This window comes from Eublepharis macularius, chromosome 5 (assembly GCF_028583425.1).
Source record: "Eublepharis macularius isolate TG4126 chromosome 5, MPM_Emac_v1.0, whole genome shotgun sequence".
NCBI lineage: Eukaryota > Metazoa > Chordata > Lepidosauria > Squamata > Eublepharidae > Eublepharis > Eublepharis macularius.
This window is the reverse complement of record NC_072794.1, coordinates 90,787,206-90,810,917: the sequence shown is the minus strand read 5'-3', so window position 1 is coordinate 90,810,917 and position 23,712 is coordinate 90,787,206. Positions and strand designations below refer to the sequence as shown.

At 46.3% G+C, this 23,712-nt stretch overlaps 2 protein-coding genes across 2 annotated transcripts in view; one reads left to right on the top strand and one right to left on the bottom strand.

The window, feature by feature from the left end:
• Positions 1-23,712, bottom strand: part of AGBL4 (AGBL carboxypeptidase 4) — a 2,119,283-nt gene that overhangs the window by 557,779 nt on the left and 1,537,792 nt on the right. The window lies entirely within an intron of this gene.
• LOC129330021 (uncharacterized) lies at positions 16,739-21,537 on the top strand. The gene is made up of 2 exons (XM_054979845.1): positions 16,739-17,320; positions 20,658-21,537. The coding sequence occupies exons 1-2, from the start codon at positions 16,813-16,815 to the stop codon at positions 20,780-20,782; spliced, it is 633 nt and encodes a 210-aa protein (XP_054835820.1). The 5' UTR covers positions 16,739-16,812; the 3' UTR covers positions 20,783-21,537.

Genomic DNA, 23,712 nt, shown 5'->3' with positions numbered 1-23,712 from the left:
GTCACTTACGAGAGCAGCGAACAGGGAATTAAAGTTGGTGGAAAACCAGCTGATTGGACTGCAAGTGGAGCGAACACAAACCATTTTGCGTCTCCAGAATGTTAAAGAGGAGGAAAACGAGGATTTGTGGGATCTCGCCTCGGAACTTTTAGCGACACCCGCGAGGGCAACTAAAGAAGAAGTGAAAAGCGCCATTTTGGGAGTCCATCGGGCATCTTCAAAATATGCAATGAAGCGGCAGCTGCCTCGCGAGATTTTTATCGAGTTTTCATCTAAGAGGGTCCGGGACAGTATCCTATATAATTCATACAATGTGGAATTGGACTTTCTGGGAAATAAAGTCAAGATATTGAAGGACGTTCCATTTTTAGTTCGGAAGAGAAGATTTAAATACAAGAAGTTGGCAGCTCTTTTGAGGGAATGTGACATAAAGTACAAATGGCTACTCCCGGAAGGAATCGGGTTTAGTTATAAAGATCAAGCCCACAAGATTAATTCGGAAGATCAGCTAAGGGATTTTGTGGATAAAAATCCAGAATTTGGACCAGATACCAAGCAAAAAGAAGAGGATCCGAAGCCTGAAGGGAGGGGGGAGTCAATGAGTGCTCTGGCGGTAGCTGCGCAGAGGGAATTGCGTCCGAGGCCCAGGGGAGGGAAAAAGATTTAATTTGAACTGTAATTTGTAATTTGTATGATCAACCACTCCGTCACTACTTTATTAAGCTATTTTTTTACTATGGCAGTATGAAGGGAAAGCATTGAAATGTAGCGTTTAGTGTTTGTAGGTTACCTTCCCCTTTTTTTCCACACACCCCTTCCCCTTTCTCTTTTTTCTCCCTTCTTTCCCTTCCCTTGTGCTATTGTAGTCCTTTGTAGTTACTGTCATTGTAGTTTTGTATGTTAGATATTGAAAATAAAAATTATTAAAAAAAAAACAGATGTCATGGAGCAGGACACCCTTCAACAGCACAGCAGATGAGGCTTGTGACCTAGTGGAATGAGCGTGAATCTCTAAAGGACACGTTAAAGCAGCTGCTTTGTAACACAATAATATTGCCTGACCCACCCACCTAGCCAGGGTTTGAGGTCTGGCCTTATGCCCTTTTTTGGGGCCTGAGAAACAAAGAGCTGGGAATCCGAGCAAAAGGGTTTAACTCTGTCTAAATAGAACAAAAGTGCGTCTCACATCTAAGGTATGAAGAGCTTTCTCAGCCTCCGTCAAGGGACCCTGGAAAAAAAGAGTAACAATCTCTTGCGCCAAATGAAACCTTGACACCACTTTGGACAAGAAACCAACGTTAGGCCTGAGGACTACCTTTTCAGAATGGACCTTCAAATAAGGGGGATCCACACAAAGGGTGACTAATTCTCCCACCCTCCTTGCAGATGTAATCACAACTAGAAAAACCACCTTCATGGATAAATAGCGTAGGTGGCACGTGGCCAGAGGTTCAAAAGGTTTAGACATCAGCCTGGCCAGGACTAAAGGTAGGGATCATTGTGGTACTATGGAGGTCACCAGGGGAAATAGGTTATTCAAACCCTTTAGAAACAGTTTTGACGCTGGGTGAGAGAAAACGGTCTTCCTATCAATGTGAGAATGAAAGGCTGAAATAGCAGCCAAGTAAACTTTAACTGATGAGTTAGAGAGTCTGCTATGCTTGAGGCCCAAAAGGAATTCCAAAACTTCCGAGAGGGGGCAATCTATAGGGTCCAAACCCTTATCTTGGGCCCACCTGCTAAACCTATCCCATTTTAAGCTGTAGGATTGACAGGTAGATAGCCTACGTACATTCTGGAGGACATTAGTCACACCTTCTGAGAAGGAGCCTTTTGGAGGATCAACCACGCAGTCAGTTTGAGTGTGTCTATGCTGTGGTGATATACTCCCTTCCACGACAGAAGGTCTGGATTGCTCAGTAGGTGTAGAAATTGGGTCTGTAGCTGCATTAACCCATGAAATCATGGTTGTCTCGGCCAAAAGGGGACTATTACTATGGCCGAGGTCTTGTCCACTTGGATCTTGCTGATCACCCTTGACTCTCAGTCTGAACCACATCTGGAGCAGAATTGGTCTAGTTTTTGATTGTTCGCAGAAGCAAACAAATCTATGTCCAGAAGACCCCACTTTACAAAGATAGGGTCTAAATAAGAGTTTTTTATAGACCACCCATGATTGTTTCCCCCCATTCTGCTCAGCTGATCTGCCAGAGTGTTGTTCACGCCTGGGATATGAACCGCTTGTAGCCAGGTGGAATGCTCTAGGGCCCACATCCATATCTTTATTGCCTCTCTGCACAGCATCTCTGAAGCAGTGCCCCCTTGCTTGTTCAGATAGAGCATAGTGGTGTTGTTGTCTGTGAGCACCAACACTGTCCTTCCTCCCACAGCATCTTCAAATGAAGCCAACGTATACAGAACAGCCTTCAATTCTAATAAATTGTGACAGTCCCTTTCCATATGGTCCCACAACCCATGTGCATAGGACCCCTCACAATGCGCTCCCCAGCCACTCATGGAGGCATCTGTTGTTAAAGTGACATCTGCTTTTCGATTCCCAAAGGGTATGCCCACAAGGAGATTGGCATCCTCAAGCCACCATTCAAGGGTTCAGAGGAGTCTCCTGGGAATACTAAACTTTCTGTCTGAACTATCATACTCGGCTCTAAACTTAGAGATGAACCAGAGTTGCAAGGGTTGCATCTTCAACCTGGCCAGGGGTACAACAGCAGTTGTAGAAGCCATATACCCCCAAAGGGTTTGCAAACTCTTGGCCGATTGAAAGCTATATCGTCTGAAGTGAGTGATCAGCCCTTTTATCTTTTGTGCCCTGTCCCTGGGCAAGAAACTCCTATCTAGGGCACCATCCAGCACTGCACCAATAAATTGTATTGATTTAGTGGGTGTCAGCTTTGATTTACTCTGATTCACAAAGAGGCCCAAGTCCAGACAGGTAGAGAGAGTTAAAGATACCTGTCTGGATACATTGTCTGCTGAGTGGTCAGTGATAAGCCAATCATCTAAATGTGGGTAAATACAACAATTTCTTGTCCTCAGATACGCTACCACTACTGGTGTTATATCGTAGCAAGTTGTGAATTTGGTGATGTTCCCTTATTGAACTGTTTTCCCTTATTGAACTGTTTAGTATTTTCCCCTGATCCCTTAAGGCCGAAAAGCCTGTGTAGTAGTTTGGCTTCATTTCCCCTTCATGTTGTGGGCTGTTTGTTTTCTACTAAGCAGAGGCCAGGGAAGTCCCTGTTTTTGTTCAAATAAAATTTTCAAAACTTTAAATATGGTGTGCTGAAGGAATTATCACAATTGCTACACACTTCATGAACACCCTTGGCACCATAGACAGGCCAAAGGGAAGGACGCGGTACTGAAAAATGTGGTTGTTATGGGTAAACCTCAGATACTACCTGTGTTGTGGAAAAATTGAAATATGGAAATAAGCAAAGTCGAGGTCTATAACCACAAACCACGACTGAGGGGGAATGAATTTCATTACTGTTTACAGCGTGATCATTCTAAATGTATGTGTCATCACAAACTCATTTAGACCATGTAGGTCTAGGATTAGAGATGGGCACGATCCGCATTACGATCAAAAAAACCCCACGATAATGGCGATTGCGCGATCAGGACCCGGCGGATTGTGCTCGGGCATGGCCAATGATCCAGCAGTCGGGAGGGGGGCTGGATCAGGGCGATTGTGCTCGGATCAGGAAGCCAGACACTCAGGTGCCAGCAATCTATTGCCCTGGCAATGGAGCCAGGGGAATGCCTGAGCTGTGTTTGCCCTCCATCTGTTGCCCTGGAAATGCGAATGGAAGCCCAGCTTGCCTTGATCAGCAGGGCTTCCTTCCAACCATGGACCAGCAAAGCAGTCACCAGCTGGGAGAAGACACCCAAGGGAGGGAGGGGGAAGGGGGTGTTCTGTAGCCATGGGCACTCCAATCTCATCCCTGCAAACCCTGATAGGCAGCTCTGACAGCGAAACACAGACAGCCAAACACAAACACAGATGCCACCGGCATCAGCCACCATTCCTTTATCGCTGGGAACAGCAGGGTGCCCCTCTGCTTTTGCCTCCACGATCTACGATCCACGATCCACAGATCAGAAACGGGAGATGATCGGTGTGGATTGTTAATTCAGGATCATCGCCGGCGCCGATCCGCGATCAGCTTGATCGGTATTTTTTTTTGGATCGTGCCCACCTCTATCTAGGATAGGACGTAAGCCACCATTCTTCTTTTCCACCACAAACAAAGTGGAGTAGAACCCCCATTTTGATATAGGTTCATTAACCTCTTCAATAGCCTCTTTAGCCAAAAGGGCATCCAACTCCATTTGAATCCCCAAATGAGACACAGACTCTGGGCCAAGCTACAAGTGACGAATGACACTTGAACGGCAAGTGGATTGAGTGGAGGGCAAGTGAACAGGGAGAAATACACTTGCTGTTCAAGTGTCATTCGTCACTTGTAGCTTGGCCCTTTGAGGAAGCAGAGTCTCAGACTAGGTAAGGTCAAAAACTCAACTTTATAACCAAAACGTATAATATTTAACACCCAAGCATCAGAGGTGATTCTGTACTAACTAGAATAAAAGGAACTCAGCCTCTCTCCAAACATGGGGGCTGAGCCCTGTAATATTCAGAACTGCTTCTGAACAGCTTGCTAATCCGTAGGGGGCTGTTGCTGTTATCCCTGGTTACTCCTGTGCCCCTGTCTCCTCTTGGGGAAGGAAGGTCACGGGTTTTGAAAAGGGTGTTGTGACTGTTGGGCATACCCTTGGTAAGGCTGGAAACGGTGGTAACAGCCGTGGGAATAGAATCTATAAGATTGTTTCCCATAAGACTGCTGCTGTTGGGGAAAGACCCCATAAGACTTGGCAGTAAGCCTATCCTTCCTCTTTTGTGACAAGTAATCATCGGTTTTCTCAGAGAACAGTGTCTTCCCTTCAAAAGGGAGATCTTCCACCTTATTCTGAGTTTCAGTGGGTAACACTGTAGCACGGAGCCAAGCATGGCATCGAAGGACCACCGCAGAAAGGAGACTCCTAGTGGAGGTATCAGCCACATTGCGTTAATTTGGTGGTGGGAAAGTTGAGCCGCTTCCTCTTGGATAACCTTCAGGAGAGCACATTGATCCTCTGGCAATTTGAGAACAAAGGTAGTCACCATAGTCCAAAGCAGCAACTGATAAGCTGCCATCATTGTGGAATAGTTAGCGATCTTTATGTTCAGCATCGCAGAGGCATGAAGCTTCCTCCCCATAGCATCGATCTTCTTTCCTTTTTTGTCTGAAGGAGTGGAGTGTGATCCTTGCTTCGGGAACATTTGCATCTCCTCTGTAACCAGTGAGGAAGGCGGGGGATGTGTCGAGAGGTATGGACACAATTTGTCCCTGGTCTTGTATAAGCCTTCACACTTTGTTAGTCGGCAGAGCAGAGGCCGGCTTAAGAACCAAGGTATTTAAAAGGTCAACAAAGCCTTCTATAATTGGCAGGGACACATTGGCCATAGAGCCAGCATATATGTGCTTTAGGATTTTATCCTTGGATCTTGGTTCTGAGGAAGAGACATCGATCTCCAAGGCTTTTGCCATACGACACAACAGCTCTGTATATGCATGGAAATCCTCTGTTGGAAAAGTATCCTCCAAAGCTCCAATAGCCTCATCAGGTGAAGGATCCAAAGGTGGGCTAGGGCTCCTCTTTGTTAGGTATGGGTTTACCTCTGAGCCCCCCTCAAACAGCTGGCAGGCCATTCAGGTGCTCGAGAAAGACTGTCCGCTCCTACGTTGAAAGGAGAACGGCTCCGCAGGAGAAAGTCTGTATAGAAAGAGTGGCCCAGGTCGACCGCTATGGATGACAGGATATGGTAGACAGATCCCTGGACCATTGCAGCAAGACACATGTTCTTGGTTAAATGGCTTTTATTCAGAAATCAGACCATTTCCATATATATGTCCACAGGACTACTCAGAAGCAAGGTAAGCATCTAAGCAGCAAGAGTAAAAGTTGACAGGAATGGCATCATGTGTGAGAGACTTCTCTTTTAACATTCAAGTTTGCTCCTTTCCTCCCTTCCAATCATAAACAAGATTTTGGCGCTCTTCTTGAGTGAGAACGTTCCACATATTTGTAATATCAGTTGAGTCACTAGAAAACAAGACATAGCAAAGTCTGAGAGGGAGTAGCATACAAGGTCAGAAACGCTGGAAACTGGTGCAGTTTGTTAGATAAACACCTGTGAAAGCCTGTGAAAGAAATAGTTATTGCATTGGTAAAATGACATCGAGTTACAGCAGGACTCATTGGTTCAGAATGAAAAGATCAGTAAACTTGGCATGGATGGGGCTCAGACATGACATTCTGCTTCCCTAAAGATGGCCCCTCTCCTCAAGGGCCAGGTTTGTCAGGATAACGTTTATGGAAGTTTGAAATCAGTCTGGGGGCATTCATATGGGATCACTCCACCCATTCTCAGAAGATTCATCAAAGTTTTCCACCTGACCAGGTAGGAAAGTTTGTTATGTTTAATTTTAGAGTCTAAGATTTCCTCCACCTCATAGTGAATATGTCCATCCACCAGCGTTGGATGTAGGGGTCCCCTTTCTGGATGCCATTGATTAGGTAGGGGAGCCATTTTTAGAAGACTGAAGTGGAATACTGGGTGGATTTGTTTCAAATTCTTTGGGAGTTCAATTTCTACAGTCACCTCATTGATTAACTTCTTTACAGGAAAAGGGCCTACATATCTCCATCCCAGTTTTTTGCTAGGTTGCTCCCCTTTTATGTTTTTGGAGGAGATGTATACAAAGTCTCCTGGTTGTAGTTTCCATTGCTTTGAGCGTTTTTTGTCAGCAAATTTTTTGTAGTCCTCTTTTGCTTTTTCAAAGGCTTTTGGATTATTTCCTATTGGGAAGTTAAATTAGTCCACCATTCCTCCAGGTCTCCCACCTGTGAGGAGTTAGAGGTTGCAGAGAAAGGTAAGGCGTTTCCTTCATATCCATGTACTACTTTAAATGGGGTGGCTCCTGTTGAGCTATGTACTGAGTTGTTATAAGCATATTCAGCAAAATCAAGAAAATAAAACCAATCATCTTGTTGATAGTTAATGTAACATCTTAGAAACTGTTCAAGCACTTGATTTGTGCATTTGGATTATCCGTCACTTTTGGGATGGTAGGCGGAGCTAATTCCTTGTTCAATCAGAAGCCAACAAAGAGTCCAAGAGACCCCCTCTTCTACCACAGTGGGGGAGAGTCTCACAAATTGGGCAAGAACCAATAGACTTTGCAGGGATTATACCGCTGGAAAGGGGAAGAGAGGTTTCAATGACTCCCATGCAGTTCGTGGACGACCAAATACTTCCCTTAATTACACAGGTTCTAGTAGTAGCAACAGGAATAGAGGGAAGGAGTATTATACCACCTTCCCCTCTAGTGACTGCACCGAATGTACCATCTTGGGGAGTAGGGATGGGTCCATATTGGAGAGCACAATCGTTGTCCGCTCCTCCAATTGGGGCTGGCACAGGGGCGCCAACTACCACAATGGGGATGAGAGTGCCAATGAACTTACAGAGTCAAACTCCCATACCAGCACCGACAATTTTCACTTTACCACCCCAGGGGGGAGTGAGAACTCAACAAGGGGGGACCCAGTCAAGAGGGGCCCCACAGCCTTTGACCATACCTCCAATCATAAGAGGTGAAGAGGTGCTGAGTGCCACAATGGGGATGAGAGTTTCAAGGAACCTACCAGTTCAAGTTCAATCAAGTACAGGGGCATCGGTTGCCATTAGTGGGATGAGCGTACCCCAACCAGGCCAACCACAAGGAACCCCCCTCATTGTCCCAACAGGCACGGGAGTACAAATAGGACACCTGCAAGTGGGGGAAGGGGTCCTCAAATGAACGTCCCTCAAGGAGTACAAATAGGACACCCGCAAGTGGGGGGTCCTCCAGTGAATTTCCCTCAAGGAGCCCAAAGAATCCAAGCACAAGCCTTTCAACCACAATATGGAGGGATACTGCAGGCTGCTCCAATGGACTATGGAGCAATTGGAGCCTACCAGATACCCTATGTGGCACCAGGACATGTTCAACCCCCCCCCCTTTGGAGCGGCCTCTTGTAGCATTGTTTTCAGGTCCAGGTCAGACTTCTGTTTATTTTCAAATTTTTGCAGTCCTTTCCATATTGTGTTGTTTATTGAAAGTCCTAGCTATTGATTGCATTGTCCTACACAGTGTGATCCACCTGGAGTCTCAGTGAGGAAGGTGGACTATAAATAAAGAAATAAGTAGAATTTTCCTATGGATACCAATGTAGCTACCTACATTTTTAAGCAAGGACCAAGGATATTTCCTATGTTACTGTCCTTCCAGCAATCCCATCCAGCACTAAGAAGGTTGATTCCTGGAGCTGGGAAACCTGCATGGATTAAAAGCCATGTGATTAAGATGGCTGCACTAAGGAAGCAAAATCTCCTCTGCCTCTCTTTTCCAAAAGTACCAGTTCAATGGAGCAAAAGAAGAGATGGTGATTGTGCCCCCTCCCCTCTCTTCAGTATAGCCTCCATGATCCACAAGGTTATTAACTCATATACGAATCAACTTTCCCAAGGGTGCAAGGGACTGCTAGGAGAAGTAGAACACATAAAAGACAAGCTGACAGACTGTGGGATCCAATCCAATGTAAACACTTTTTACCCAGGTGAGGTTGAGTCTGAGCACCAGAGAGAACTATGTAGCTGAGAGCGTTCTAATAAAGATATAAATAAGCCTAACTGTTGTTATCTCTCATTGCACAGCCCACAAGGAAAAGTCCATGCTGCAGAGCTGCATCCAAGTCCCAGAAAAGTCCATTTGAGAGAGCCTGTACAGAGCTACCTTTGTTCCTGACTCTCCCCATAAGAAGTCCAGATAGTAGCATTTAGTTGCAGCAGTAGGGTATGGGGCAAGAAGAAACTACTTGAGTGCATTCTAGTTGGTAAGCTTCCCTTTGGAAGGTGTTGTTGCACCCCACTCTCACACATCCATATCCTCATTGAGATCAATGCTATGAAAAGAGAAGCCACATGGAAGCTGATAGGTAGCTGCATCTATGTTATAAGTAGGGGTGTGCACCAAGAAAATTTCCATTTTGGTTTCAGTCCCAGGGGGTTCTGGAATCATTCCGTTCCATTACTGTTTGTTCCATCTGGGGTGGTGCTAGCTCAGACCTGATCTGGGTTTTTTTGCATGAATTTCTGTCCATTGCGTGAGCACAGAACGGGTATTAGCTGCACGTAGGCAAATGCATGCTGTTCTTTTCAGGGTGGGGTGGGGAAATGAGGCTCTGGGTCAGCTGCTTTTGCACACAATGGCACCAAAATCACAAAGAACACAGTCCTCCCTCTAAATGATAATTGACCCACTGAGTTTGACTGCACACAACAATGGGGTTCCCTGAGGAATGCTTGGGGAAGGTGTGTCTCAAAGCGAGTGTTGAGCTGTGCATGCATGCTCATAAGGTCCTTTCCAAGGGGGAGGGAGTTGGGGAGAGAAGACTCTATTTGCACTTAACCAAAGACTGCATAGTCCAAAACCCTATTGATCCAATGAGTTTTTCCTCAAGCACATAAAAACTCACACAACAATGGGTCTCAAAGAAGGCAAGTGTTGGCAGGTGCACCCAATGGCAGGAAACTTACTGGCAAAACAGTGCCAGCATGGCAGTCTGGTGGCACTCGAGCAGGAAAAAACGTATTGCCAAGCAGAACAGAGTCGCAAAATGAAAAAAACCAGCTTCTGACAATGCCAATAAATTTTTAGCTTTGAGTCTTGCTGTTATGCCCTGACCTGGATAGGCCAGGTAAACCTGGTCTTGTCAGGTCTCAGAAGTTAAGCAGGGTCAGCTTTGGTTAGTAATTGGATGGGAGACCTCCAATGAATACCAGGGTTGCAAACGCAGGCAAACCACCTCTGTTAGTCTCTTGCCATGAAAACCCCACTGGGGTCACCACAAGTCAACTCTGACTTGAGGGCCAGATTTCATTTTTTCTTACAGTTATGCCAGTGCCTTATAGTTTCATTTTCACAATGAGTGGCAGGTGAGTGCAGGGTGTCATGCCCTTTCTACTTAAAAATTTACCTCCATTCCCAACCCATGCTGAACCTCAGAATCATGGTGGTCAGAAAAGAGAGATGAAGAAACTCTCATCACACCTATGTGTGTCTAATCTGCAACACATACTTGCAGCAGTGCAATTGGATCCATTATCCTCTCTGTATAAAATTTAACAGGGAAGATTCCTTGACCAAAGGCTACTATCACTGAGAATTTCATCCCTGTTGGGAGAATTACAGTTAGGCAGGTGAGAACCATTGAAACCAATGTAAATATTTTTTGAATACAAAAATCTTGAACATATAACAGTATTAAAGAACCCAAACAAAACTTTTGAAAACAAGAACAGCAAAACCAAACTAAAATGCACATTTTCAGTTCTAAACAAATTTGAGAAACTGCACAAATTGCAGCAGCCAAATTATTGGCCATAACAAGTGACAGGTCTAAACAGATCAATGAAATGAGCAACTTGATACCCTTCATAATGATATTCAAAAATCAGCGCTCTGAAATGTTTTTCATTTTCTGATTTTAATGTTGAATAACAGACAAATTACATAGAATTATTGAAGTGTTTCATGAGTATGCCTACATTATGTATTGAAAGTTATAGAAAGAAATTTGAGTCTGTAGTTTGGGGACTTCCCTGTTTTATACTGCTCATTGTTTGTAGCTCCTAGGGAGAAAATCTTGGTTGGAATTCTTGATAGACTTCCTAACAGAAACATTTTTATTGAAGTGTGTTATTTTTATCACACAAAGACAAATGTATAAAGCTACTTTGCTTGATGCCGCACCATTGAGGGTGGGGGGGAAGGAGAGAGAGACAGACAGACAGACAGACAGAATCATATGTAGGTACCCAGAACAACATGATTTTATGTCATTGGGAACATTTATATTTTAAAAAAGTGTTTTATTTTTTATCATGCTATATTCCTTCATGACCACCATTGGTTTTAAATAAATAAATTGAACTCATTCAGTGTAGGGTGCTAAGAACCATCATAGATCCCTAGCTCTCCCTATCCCCTCCTGTTTCAGTTTCTGTGTGAGAAGAAGGTCTATTCATAATAATAATGTCCAAGGGTCATTTTGTAGAAAAAGAGCTGGAGGAACTCATTAGCACAACTCATTAGCATGTGTCACGCCTTTTGCCATCACCAGAAGTGTGTCATTAGTATAACTGATTTGCATATGCCATACCCCTGGACATCACCTATTCTGGCTGTTCTTGACCCAATCCTGGCCATTCAGGGCCGAAATTGGGCCCAAAATGGCAAAAAGGGGCTGAAAATGGCAGAAAAGGGGCCAAAATGGTCAAGATTGGGCCGCTGATGAGCAAGAGAGTGATCCACCACCTGTCAGAGGCCCAACCTGGGCCATTTAGGCCCCAATCCAGGCCAAAATGGGCCTAAAATGGCCGAGTCTGGTGAGTGGGGCCACCTGACATGTGACCTCTTTGGGGAACTGCCGGAACTGTGTCCCTGTGTGTTCCCCCTCGAAATGAGCCCTGATAATGTCATATAAATATCCATTAATAGGCCAACAAAATATGCCTAAAATAATGCTGTATGGATAGCAGGTTTTGTATCAAAGTGGTAATTTTGTCTAAATTGTATATCTAACTCTGAACTGGGCCCTAGAGTATGGAATAATAGATACACAAAATGGAGATAGGGACAGATAGATTTCGGTGATTCCTAGAACTATCCTATATCACTTCTGGATCATCCCCAGCAGTGATGCAGCAGTACTCACAGCATTGTATGTCCTCCCATGTCCCTGCCCCCCAGATACCCCTACTTCCAAGCCATCAATTCTATAAAACAAAAGCCATTGGGCGCAGTAGGACTTAGATGCCAAAACAGCCCTGGAAAGGGTCCTGACCCCTTCCCTTTCATGTCTGCTGGTGGAGGAGAACTTGCTAGGAACAAGTCTCATGGAAACCACTGCAGATCTCTACCCAGATTACTCAGCCTGGCTATAGCAGCGGCATCCACCGGGCATCCACCAAACAACTGGGCCTAGCCTAGCTCCATTGATGGCTACTTTGCTAACAGGCCAGGTCCGGCTCCATCAGCAGCCATCCAAAATAGGGCTGGACCCAACTCTGGTAGCAGCGGCCATTCAACTGGTCCCAGCAAATGCACAACCTGGCCAAACTTCTCCTGGGGAGAAACTTTCTGAGGGAGGAAAGTCGGGAAAGCTGAATATGGGACCACATAAAGGAAGGTTGGTTGGTGGGTGAGAAGAAGAGGAGGAAAAGGGGAGATGCTATGGGGGCTGCCAAGGATGGGGGAAAGGAAATAGTGGGGAGGGGATACAGGGAAAATGAGATGCCCCTGCAAGCCCTTGCAGGTATCCCTCTTGTCAAAGATTAATTTCAGGATCAAATACCAATATGGGACATATAATTCCTTTCCCTTAGGCAGAAAAACACCACTTTTTCTGTTTCCCATGTTTGTGGGACTTTCACAGTTGCAAGGTAGTCATGGGACAAAGAAAGATGTTTGTCCATGGCATCCACAATTTTTCCCCCTGCGGACATACCACAATGTTATTTTGAAGCTGCTGCCAAGTCACGTCTGGCCCAATTAATGTCAATGTGAACTCAGTACTCCCCTTCTGCTTCTCTTCTCCCCCCTCTCCTTTTTCCTGGGAGTGGATTGGTTTGTGCAGAATTAACCACTCCCACCCTCTTCCGCTCTCTGAACTTCTTGTCTGCCATTTCTTTTAGTAAAGCAAGGTAAAGGTCATCAGGCTGCTTCTCTGTTAGTTTCCTTCCTCCCGGGTATGCATGCACTCTCTTATTTTTTTTCCAAAGCTAGGAACAATTTCTAAGCTTGCTGCTAATTCCCTTCTGGCTTTAAAAACTAGGGAAGGCTGCTTTTCCCTTCCTCCCTTGGGATATGTGCACACACAAACTTTTTTTCCCCAAAGGCAAGAATGAGTTGTAACATTATAACATTGTAACACTGTAAGGCTACTGTACTTTCCTACTGGCTTTAAAAAACAGGAAAGGATTAAATGGCTGCTTTTTCCTCCCTCCCAGGCATGTGTCAGGCTTTGCCAAAAAGAAAAAAACCCAAGCATTTTGCACAGCCTTTTGGAAACAAAGTAGCAGCTTGTCAGGAGGGGGTGAAGCAGCAGCATTTTAACCCTTCCCTGGCTTGGCTTAAAAAAAATAAATGAGAGTGATACATGTTTTCCCCCAGAACTCTGCCACCAATTACCTCTCCAGTGGGCAAGGGACAGCCCAATTAGCAAAAAAAAAGGGGGGGGATGGATTCCAACATTGTAACATTACTACGCACGCTCAAAGTTAAAAAAAAAAGTGTGATGTGAATTGCAAAGCTCCGAAAGCCCAAAACTGCACTGAGGTTTCAAAGCTGGTTTGAAATGAAGCACAGACACCAAATTGAAACTGCAGTGGACAGTGTGAAATTAACAGGTGCAATGCCAAAGCCACTGAGATTGGGGTGAATGCTCATAAATGGCGGTTTAAACCATAAGTGCGAAAAGGGCTTTAGTTTACTATTGGTTTTGATTCACAATCCCTTATCCTATTGTATCCCTATTTATAACATGGCTAATAAACCTGTTACACTTCAGCTGTGTGGACGTAAGTGTTTCTATTTTTGTAATTTTTTGTTCTCTCTTTGTAAAGCCATTCTGGTGAGCTAAAGGAATCTGCATGTTATACAATACAGCAGAAAAATTTTAATGATCTTAGCACAGCTTAAATCCATGGAAAGTTTCCTTTTTGATAGATGTATATAGCTAACCTCAGGTTCACTGCAGCTTTTAATAATCAGCTAGTTAATTTCTTTCTATATTTTAAGCATGATTGACATGCACAGATCTCTAGATTAGGGTGCAAGAATGGTGCTGTGTAGAGAACAGGAAGGGTAGGAGAAAATATACTAGAAGAGAAACAGCATAGCTAACTGCTTGTCCATAATCCAATACAGATATTTGAGCATGTACAGATGGAAGGGTGAAAGATCCTGTCTTATTGGTTTTTTTACAGTCCAAAGAATATCTGCAAGAGTACTTTGGCCACTTCCACATGGCCAAAGCCTCTGGAAGATCACGCAAAACTCACAGAACGAAGCGTCTTTCTAGCGCAATTTCCCAGCATGATCCCATTTAATGGCACGATTTCTGGCATCGTTGCACAGGGAAATCATGCTAGGAAGATGCTTTGTTCCATGAGTTTCACGTGATCTTACGGGCACGTGTGAAAATGACCTTCATGGGTACCAATATATGCACATAAGTATGTTACCGTTCCCTTATATAAATATTTGAGATAGATGTGAGTGAATGAAATCTAGAGATACAATGACAATTAACATTATCAATAAAAAGAAAAAGAAAATGTGAAACTATTGCGTGAAATTTGGCAAAAAGACATTTGTCAATTTTATCAGGAGGACACAAGAAATTACTAACACAACATATGAATTAATAGTACATAACATGCTTATAGTTCTCTAACATTTAAAAAACAGACATCCAGATTTGTTGTTTGAATAGGCAGGAGGCATTAGAGGAATGAATAAAAATTTCTAAGAGCTTTGCTCAGAAGAAGATTCTGCTATTTTCCACTTAAATAGTGCTGGGTCACTTCTCAGGGTCATACAGCAAAGATGACCTTTGATGAGATGGTGGCAGTATGTCATGGAATGAAGTCTACATAACACCGTGTACCAAAAAAAAATCACTTTCTTATGCTTGGGTTGAGAAATCAGCACTTGAGTTGCATGCAAATAGGTCAGCCTCATGTTTATTTTGAAAATTCAAGCTAAAGCTGAGTATTAAGGCATATCTCTGTAACAAAATTGACACAATTAATAAGATGTCATTGAGAGCTAATATGCAACAACTTTGTATCAGATACACATAACAGACATTATCATAACAAAGCTGAAAGCCATGTTATCAGGGACCTAAGTTAAAAAACTGCCTTTTCCTATGCTAGAGCAATTTATATTTGAAGAGTGTTCTTTCCTATTGAGATCTTCATTGACTTATATAAAAACACTGCTTTTAATCTCCAATCCCCACTGACATTTTCATATAAGCACTGGAAATGCTATTGGGCTTTAGAGATTTAATTTAATGAAGGAAAAGTATTTCTATTAAAGTGTATAATTTTTTTAATACAACATCTTCAGAGGAGTCAGGAAAACTGGAGTATTTTAAGTTCTGAAAAGCCAGCTAACCTGTGCCCTTTTAGAATGGCAGCTTCACAAAGCAAGCTTAACTGTGGCTGAGACTGCAAGGTGCAGGATAAGGGACCCATAAATCCAGGCTAATGGCTAAAAATGCCTAATTCTTTCAGCTATGCTGGAGTCTAAAAGCGGTCTCTTTTGTGCTGTACGTTGGTATGTATGTGCACAAAATGAAGGGTAACAGGTTGGGGACAGTTCAAAGGGAATTGCTGATCAAGGTAACAATAATACATGTGGTAGCACAAGCTTGGACAGATAGTGATTCCACTGCTTCCATGAAAGGCTTGGCAGGTGAATGAAAAGTTTCTCCCTGTTGGGCAAGGAGAGGTTTTTGGTAGCAACCCCACCATTATATCATTTGTTTTATAGGGAGCTTTGTTTGATTTTAGCAATTGTGCTCTGTGTTTGAGTGCAAATTGTCATAACCCATTTTGAGTTTTTGGCAGTAAGCAAACATCTTTCTGCATTTATTTATGATATTGTATTGCATATCCTAATTAGAAGCAAAAAAGTAAAAGCAAATATGTTAATTCTTATACCTGGCCACACCCTTTGCTCATTGAAGTCAGCTAAGCATCCGACAGGCATCACAAAGTATGCTGACAAATTGGCACCTCCAGGGTGGGCCTGCATGCTTACCCGGGTGCCGCAGCTTTGCACGCCTGCGTGGATTAAGAGGCAGGCTTTTCCCGGGCATACAGGTCCCTAAGGGGGCATAGCCGGCTGCCTTAGACCGGCCCTCCCCTTCTTGTGGCGCAGTTCTCCTTGCAAGCTCGGAGGGGAAGGAGCAGAGTTCTCTTCCTCCAGATTGCAAGGGGAGAGGCGAGGCTGGTGGCCTGCGGGTGGTAGCCTTCTCTGGCGGCGGCGTTTGTCTTCAGGATTCAGCGAGGGAACAGTGTTCGGCACAGTTTGTTGCGCAGGCCTGAGTCTCCGTGCTGCGTCGGCTCCTCCGGCCCGGAGCCCTCAGCGCGTGCCGGGCTTGCAGCGGCGCGGCTTCTTGCTCCGTTGCTGCACTCGCTAGAACTCCCCTTCTCTTTTGCTCGGCCGGCGCGTCTGCTCCACCGGGTTGGAGCTTGCAGCTTGCGCCGGGCCTCTGGTGACGCGGCTTTTGCAGCAGCGCCGTGCTTGTGTCCCCCCCCACTTCAGTTGGAGGGGTAGGGAGAGGGGCTGGTCTGGGTAGTGGTCCCCCCCACGCTGGGAGGGTATTATCCCCCCTCCCTTCCTGGCAGGCCCCCTGGGCTTTTGGTTTTAGGATTTAAAAGAGAGAGAGAGAGAGAGAGAGAGAGAGAGAGAGAGAGAGAGAGAGAAGAAGAAGGGAAGGAAGTAACATAAAATCCTGGAACTTTAGGTAGTAGTGGGTTGGAGTCAGCATTTGCTGATTCCCACTTGTTTGAGAGGGGCCTTTGGGCAGTGTTGTTCCCCTTGGCCTGAATAGGTTTTTTTCATGGGGGGAGCCTGCCTAGTTTGGCTTGGCATTTCTTTGCTTGGTACTGGCCTGGGCATTCCTTGCATTCTTTGGTTTATCCAGGCAGTGGCCTTAGCTGTAAGTATGCCTCCAAAAAAAGGCATGGGGAAGAGCAAAGGCAAGGAGCCTGCCAAGCGACCCCCTGCTAGGCAAGCTATGCCTCCTTCGTCATCAGACGAGGAGGAGGATGAGGCTGCACAGCAGGAAATTCTTGCTAAGTTGGCTGCACTCGAGAGGAGCAGGGGGGTTCCCTCTGGGCAGCTTTCAGGCGCTAGGGACCAAAGAGCCTCTAAGAGGGTATCTACAGCCACCTTCCAGTGTGAGGTGTTAACCCATTTGTCTCTTCTTGAAGGTTCCACAGGTGCAGTGGCTGCTCAGCCTGGAAGTCTTGAGGCTGGGGGGATGGCTGATCTAGAGGAGCAGGAAGCTCAGGAGATGGCTGAGGGGCCTCCCATTGCTGTGGTTGTGGATCAACCTGAGCCTGTGGGTAAGTTGGCCACACCACATAGTGCACACTCATGGCCTTGGGGGCCTGTTGCTGGACCCGGTCCCTTGAGTTGGATGCCTCCGGCGCAGGGCATGGGGGCTCCGCCCTCTCCCTACGCGGCTTCACAGCCTTGGCTGGGGTTCCCACACCAGGGTGGGCAGAGCGGGTCGGGCTCTTGGCCGTACTGGGGTTCTCAGCCCCTGCCGATTCAGCCTGGGGCTGTGTCTTCTGTACCTGGGGTGGCTCAAGCTAGCAGGTCTGCCGTTGCTGCAGGCAGCCATTCATTTGGGGAGCCGCAGTTCCTCTGGCCCCCTTTCCCTTCGAGCCTTTATTACCCTGCATTGGGGGTTATGCCCTACAGGGCTATGCCTTTTGGTGATACGGCTTTGCTGTTAGGGGACCATTTAACACCCGCTACCAGGGATAAGATCCTGCGTGGGGAATTTGTCGACGTCTTTACCCTCCTTTTCCGCGAGTTGGAAAAGAAGGATAAAGAAGACATGGACGATCATGACAAGGAGCGCCTCAAGCGGCGGAAGGTGGATCGCACTTGGGCAAATTGGTTGCTCGGCATGCTGATTTATGCGGGGGTTATTGCACAGGCTCAGCCACAAAGAGCTGCCCCTTTGTTTCAATATATTGATATAATTTACAGGGGGCACACGGAGTTCGTCGGTGCTGCATGGATGCAGTATGACGAGGAATTCCGTATGCGTGCGGCGGTCGATCCCACTTTGCCCTGGGATCGTATCCATCAACAACTTTGGCTGCAGCTGATGGCTCCAGCCAAACCCAACCTGGGCGATAGGTCGGACAGCGGGCATCTGTTGCAACGCCTTGCCTCCCCTCCTGGTTCCCACACTCCCACGGGGCAGTTGGTTCAGCCCCGGCTGCTTTGCTGGGAATTTGCCTACCAGGGGGTGTGCGCCAGGAGGGGATGTGGGTTTAAACATGAATGCCCTCGGTGTAAGGGCCCCCATGCCTTTTCAGCCTGTCCCCGTCCCCGGCCACGTGGAGGTGGTCCCCGGCCTGGGAGCGGGCAGGGGAAGCCCTCAGCTGATAAGGGGTCCAACGCCCATAAAGCTGAAGGTGCTTTCTGAGATGTTGCAGGGATACCCTAACCGGGCCTCTGCCCAGTTTTTGTTAGAGGGGTTTAGTTTTGGTTTTCGGATTCCTTTTCAGGGCCCATGGGCACCCTTCATGTCATCCAACCTTCGTTCCATTGTTGGCATGGAGGAGATAGTGCGGCGGAAAATTAAGAAGGAGTGTGAGGAGGGGCGTGTTTTAGGCCCTTTCCCCGCTCCGCCAGTGCCCAACCTGAGGGTCTCCCCATTGGGAGTGGTGCCCAAGAAAGCGGCAGGGGAGTATCGTTTGATTCACCACCTGTCCTTTCCTAGAGGCCAGTCTGTTAACGATGCCATCCCGGAGCACCTGTGTACAGTTAGGTACACGTCCTTTGACGAGGCGATGGCAATGGTTAAGTGCAATGGCGTCGGAGCTGAAATGGTGAAATGCGACATTAAGTCGGCCTTTCGTCTTTTACGTGTCCACCCTTTGGACTTCGAGCTGCTGGGTTTCTCCTTTGATGGCCAGTTCTACATGGACAGAGCGCTCCCTATGGGGTGTTCTGTTTCGTGCACAGCCTTTGAGAAATTTAGCACCTTCCTGGAGTGGGCGTTTTGTCAGCGGCAGGGATGCCGTGACTCCGCCCACTACCTTGATGACTTTATCTTTTGTGGACCCAGGGGGTCTGGCCAATGTGAGAGGTTATTAGACGGATTCATTTCTTTGGCGGGGGAACTGGGGGTGCCCCTTGCCCATGAGAAAACCGAGGGGCCCGCCCAGGTCATGACTTACTTGGGCATCGAAATCGATACCATTAAGCAGACGTTTCGGCTCCCTGAATACAAGGTGGCAGATCTCAGGGTGCGCCTTGCAGCGCTCTGGGGTAAACAGAAGGCTTCATTACTTGAGCTTCAGCAGCTGGTAGGCCACCTGCAAGGCTGTGGCTCCTGGGCACCCTTTCTTGCTTATGAATTTTCTATGGAATTTTCATAAGCTTATACTTTTGTTACAGTCCAGGATTAATTGTGCCCAGGAAGAAATATGATCTATATGAAACGGGAATTGTATAACATGCACGCATAATCCCGTCGGCACATTTGGATTTCTCCTCAACTTGGACTGGGGTCACCCCCCTTCTAACATTGTGACTCTCCGTTTGGATATTGCTTAGTCCCCATTGTGGGTTTTCATGGTATTCCCTTTGGACATTACTATTATTCAATAACTACTTGGACAGAAGAAACAAGAGATCTTATTGTATTTATTGTACATTGTATTTATTCATTTGTACTTTGCACTTTCACACTAATATAGTGTTTATAAGAAAAAGAAAAAACGAACTGATTGTTTATTGTATATTCACGGACTTGTTGTTTGCAGTTTCTACTATCCGGGCATTTTCCTTTGTTGTGCTCATAGCTTCCGGTTGGAAGCTGGCTTGGAGCAGAGCTGGCCCATTCCGGTTGAGCACCTAATGCAGTTTTGCGTGGTGAAAAGGGAGGCCAGCCTGTCTGTGAAGTCCCTGAGGGGACTTTTGGCTGCCCTGGCCTTTGCCAGTAAAGCACGGGGTTTTTCAGAAGTAACAGGTGACTTTAGGGTACGTAAGATGTTGGAGGGGTGGTCTAGGGAGGCCGGTCCACAGACTGATTCCAGACAGCCCATTTCCCCGTCCATTCTGAAGGGTTTAGGTGCTGTATGGTGTCCGATTTGCTCCTCAGCGTATGAGGCCTTGCTTTTTCATGCAGCTTCACTTATGGCCTTTTGGTGGGCGTTCAGGATAGGAGAGCTGGTAGCGCAGTCGCACTCGGATCAGTCCAGCCATGCTCTCCAGGTGCAGGACATGCAGTTTGTGGGGGAAGGGGTTTCCATCCGCCTCCGACGCTCCAAGACCGACCAGCGCCAGAAAGGGGTTGTGGTTAAGTTGGGCTCCTGCGCGGAGCGGGACCTTTGCCCTGTGCATGCACTGCGGGTGTATCTTGATAGGAGAGGCTCCATGGAGGGAGTCCTTTTTTGTCACTGTGACGGGACCCCTCTTACCCGGTACCAGTTCTGGTCCGTCATGGAGAAAGCATTGGTTAAGCTTGGCTTGAAGGGGTTCAAGTTTTGTTCCCATTCTTTTAGGATAGAAGCGGCCTCCACAGCTGCTGTGATGGGATACCCTGAAACAGCTATTCGAGGTGTTGGGCGGTGGCGATCGGCGGCCTACCGTGGCTACGTCCGTCCCTTGCCACTCCCTTTGTAAGCTCTTGTTAATTGTTCCTTTCTTCTTCAGGTGCTGTTGTTCGCCGTGGGAGGTGTCGGATTCTCATTTGTGGACACAGTATGATCTTTTGGGCTGTGCATCAGGCCAAGAGGACTCCGCTGGGGTCCCAGCTTGGCCTTAGCCGGTGGGCCTAGGTTGAGTGGCAGGGCCGTCGGGGCCTACGTTGGCCGGGCCTGTTGCCACTCCTGCTTGAGGGAAGATCTGCCCCTCCGCCTAATTTCTTAGTTATCCACTTAGGTGGAAATTATTTGGGTTGGATTAAAGGTAAGGCCCTTACTTTGCAGGCACAGGCTGACCTAGCATTCATTGCCAAGCAATGGCCTGGTGTACTCATCATCTGGTTGGCTATCTTCCCACGCCGCGTATGGCGGGAGGCTTTGGACCATGATGCAGGGGAGCGTGCCAGGCGTAAGGCCAACAAGGCTATTTTTAAGGCTTTGGGTGCAGGGCTGGGGATTTACTTGCCCCACCCGCGAATTCATGACTCGTATGTCGACCTCTACAGAGGAGATGGTATTCACTTGTCGCGGAAAGGCAATGAAATATTCTTGACCGATTTGCGGCAAGGGTTATGGCTTTCCCTGCAGGAAATGTGGGGCGTCAGGGCCTAAGCAGAGGCTTGGCCCTTGCGGTGGCAGGTTAGTTTGGGTAGGCAGAGCGGGCCGGTGAGCACCCGGTGGCACAGCCCCATTGGTGGGGAATGGGGGTCTGTCTCGATTCGGCTAGCAGGCTTTACGGCTGCCAGTGGAGAGGGCAGGCTGCCCTGGGACCCCCTGGAAAAGGCCTTCCCTCGGGCTTTATGGCTGGGGTGTATGGTGCTTTAAAGGGGGGAACCATCCGCCTGGCCAACCGGGTTACAGCCATGCAATGGATGGCTCACACCTGGGGCAGGGGGTGCTCGCCCATGCAGGTTGAGGAGCAGGTCTGGTTGACCCCTCGCTCGAACTGTTCTGCTAGTTTTACCCTTGCCGTTATTACGTTTCAGGTTATTTAATCCTAAATAAATCGGTCATTAATTGGCCCTGTTTCACCCAAGCCTTGTGTCCGCCTCTTTATTCCAAATAGGGGTGCAAAGAGGCTTTCACCCTATGGCTTTTCTGTTTTGTTTTTAACATCCAGCCTGATGAAGAAGAATTCCAGAGAACTAAAAAGCTTGCACAATGTGTTGTGTTATTTTGGTTGGGCTTTGTTTTTTTCGTTTGGTCTTTGGATGTTAGTTTGGTTGGTCTTAGTCATAAGTAGAAATGGGCATGAACAGCAATACGAACAAAAAAAGCCACGAACAGCCCAATCTGCTGTTTGCGAACAAGCTGTTCATGAGGTCCCATTCTAAACAAACAGGTGGTCGTTGCAAGCCTCATTCCTTGCTGTTCGTCAAGCCAGACAGTCTGGCACCTGCAATCAATTCCCTTGGCAACTTAGGCAGGGATTTCTGAACTCTGTCTGAACTCCTGCTGTTGCCCTGGAAACCCCAATCTAAGCCCAATTTATCTTGATAGTCAGGTCTTCCTTTCAAGCATGGAGCTCCAAATTTGTTACAAGGAAGCAAAGACCAGGGCGGGGGGGGGGATGCTCCCAGCTCTGGCTTTGCAGACAGTGGAGAGGGAGAGACAGTTGATAGAGAGAGTGCATTGGAGCTTGAATTTTATTTGTGTGTGGTGAGATAGGGATCTACCCCTTCAAGTTCCAGGGCTGCTGCCAGGCTCTGGGCCAAGCTATTATTTGTTATTGGTACCTTTCCTAGTGCTTGCTCAGGTCAGGTTTCTGGTAGTGGTGCAGTAGGGATCTTGACCAAATCTGGACGATGGCTGGAGGAGAGCCTGCTGGCCCCCATGAACAGCCAACCACAAACAGCCAACCATGCTCGTGGTTGTCTGTGAGTCCCTGTTCATGGATGCCAATGAACAGCAAACATCATGTTCATTTTTTTTCTGTTCATGCCCATCTCTAGTCATAAGTTATATGTAGTTTGTTTGGGGTTTTTTTCTTTGGACCAACACAGCTACCCACCACAACCTCATGAAACTTCTGAATAGGTGGGCTTATGATCACGGTTCCAGGCATATATCATGAGCCAAATCTTGCCAAATTGCCAATGAACATGACACATGAAAAAGCTCAAGTAAGTATGTTCTTACTTGACTCTCCCACCTCTCACTACATTCTTCTGCAAACGTTCAGATCTCAAGGTTACCTACTTCTCCAGTGACATGGAATGGATATTTTTTGTAAATAATCTCTCCTGTCTGTCCATTTGCTATTTACAGAGCTTAAAAAATAGACATAAAATGCTCTTCCTATAATACTGGGCCCTATGATGATTATCTCATTTTCTTGGTGACAAATGTGGCATTATTATATGGTGATTGCCAGGGGGGAAAGTATGTTGCTACATCAGCTAAATCAAGGTAAACACAGATCAAAAGTACAAAATACTGAGCAATGAATAAGAGGCAAGCCTTTCAGACTGGTGACCTGTTTTCCAATGTTAGTGACAAAAAGCAGGCTGTCATTTTATTTACGCTATTTACTTTCATTTCTCCTTGATCCTTTTGCATCTACCAGCAGGAAGAACTATTTTCTGAGGGAGGCAGACAAGTCATACAACAGGAGGGAAAGAAAAAATTAAAGACAGTCACTTGAAATTATCCAAAAGCTTTGCATAGATAAAGGATCATGAATTAATACTTTACTTGTGCAGGAAACCAAAATTAAACACACAGAAGTGTGTTTAAGTAGAGATTGTTATATAATTCATACAAGGGTATGGCTCCCACATCTCAGCTGACAAGCTGGCAATGGTTACCTATTTATGTAAAGTAGCTACATTGGGTTCAGTGGCTTTACACCAGAACACAGAGTTGTGAGAACTGCAGATATTATCTGCTCTTCTGTACCAAACATTAATAAGAATTGAAAACTGTTTCCTCTGATGATCAGGCTATAAAAGACTTTGCCACTAAAATGTGACAAGTGAAAAATAGCACTGCATAATGTGTGGAAACAGGAGAGCAACTACATGAACCATGTGTGCAGTATGCAGCAAGCTTGTATGGAAAATAGT

Excerpts from the sequence above, each read along its gene's own strand:
- LOC129330021 (XM_054979845.1), top strand. The coding sequence starts at position 16,813 with ATGGGGGGAGCCTGCCTAGTTTGGCTTGGCATTTCTTTGCTTGGTACT. Across the intron at positions 17,321-20,657 it reads GGATCAACCTGAGCCTGTGG|GTGCTGTTGTTCGCCGTGGG; the intron begins GTAAGTTGGCCA and ends TTTCTTCTTCAG.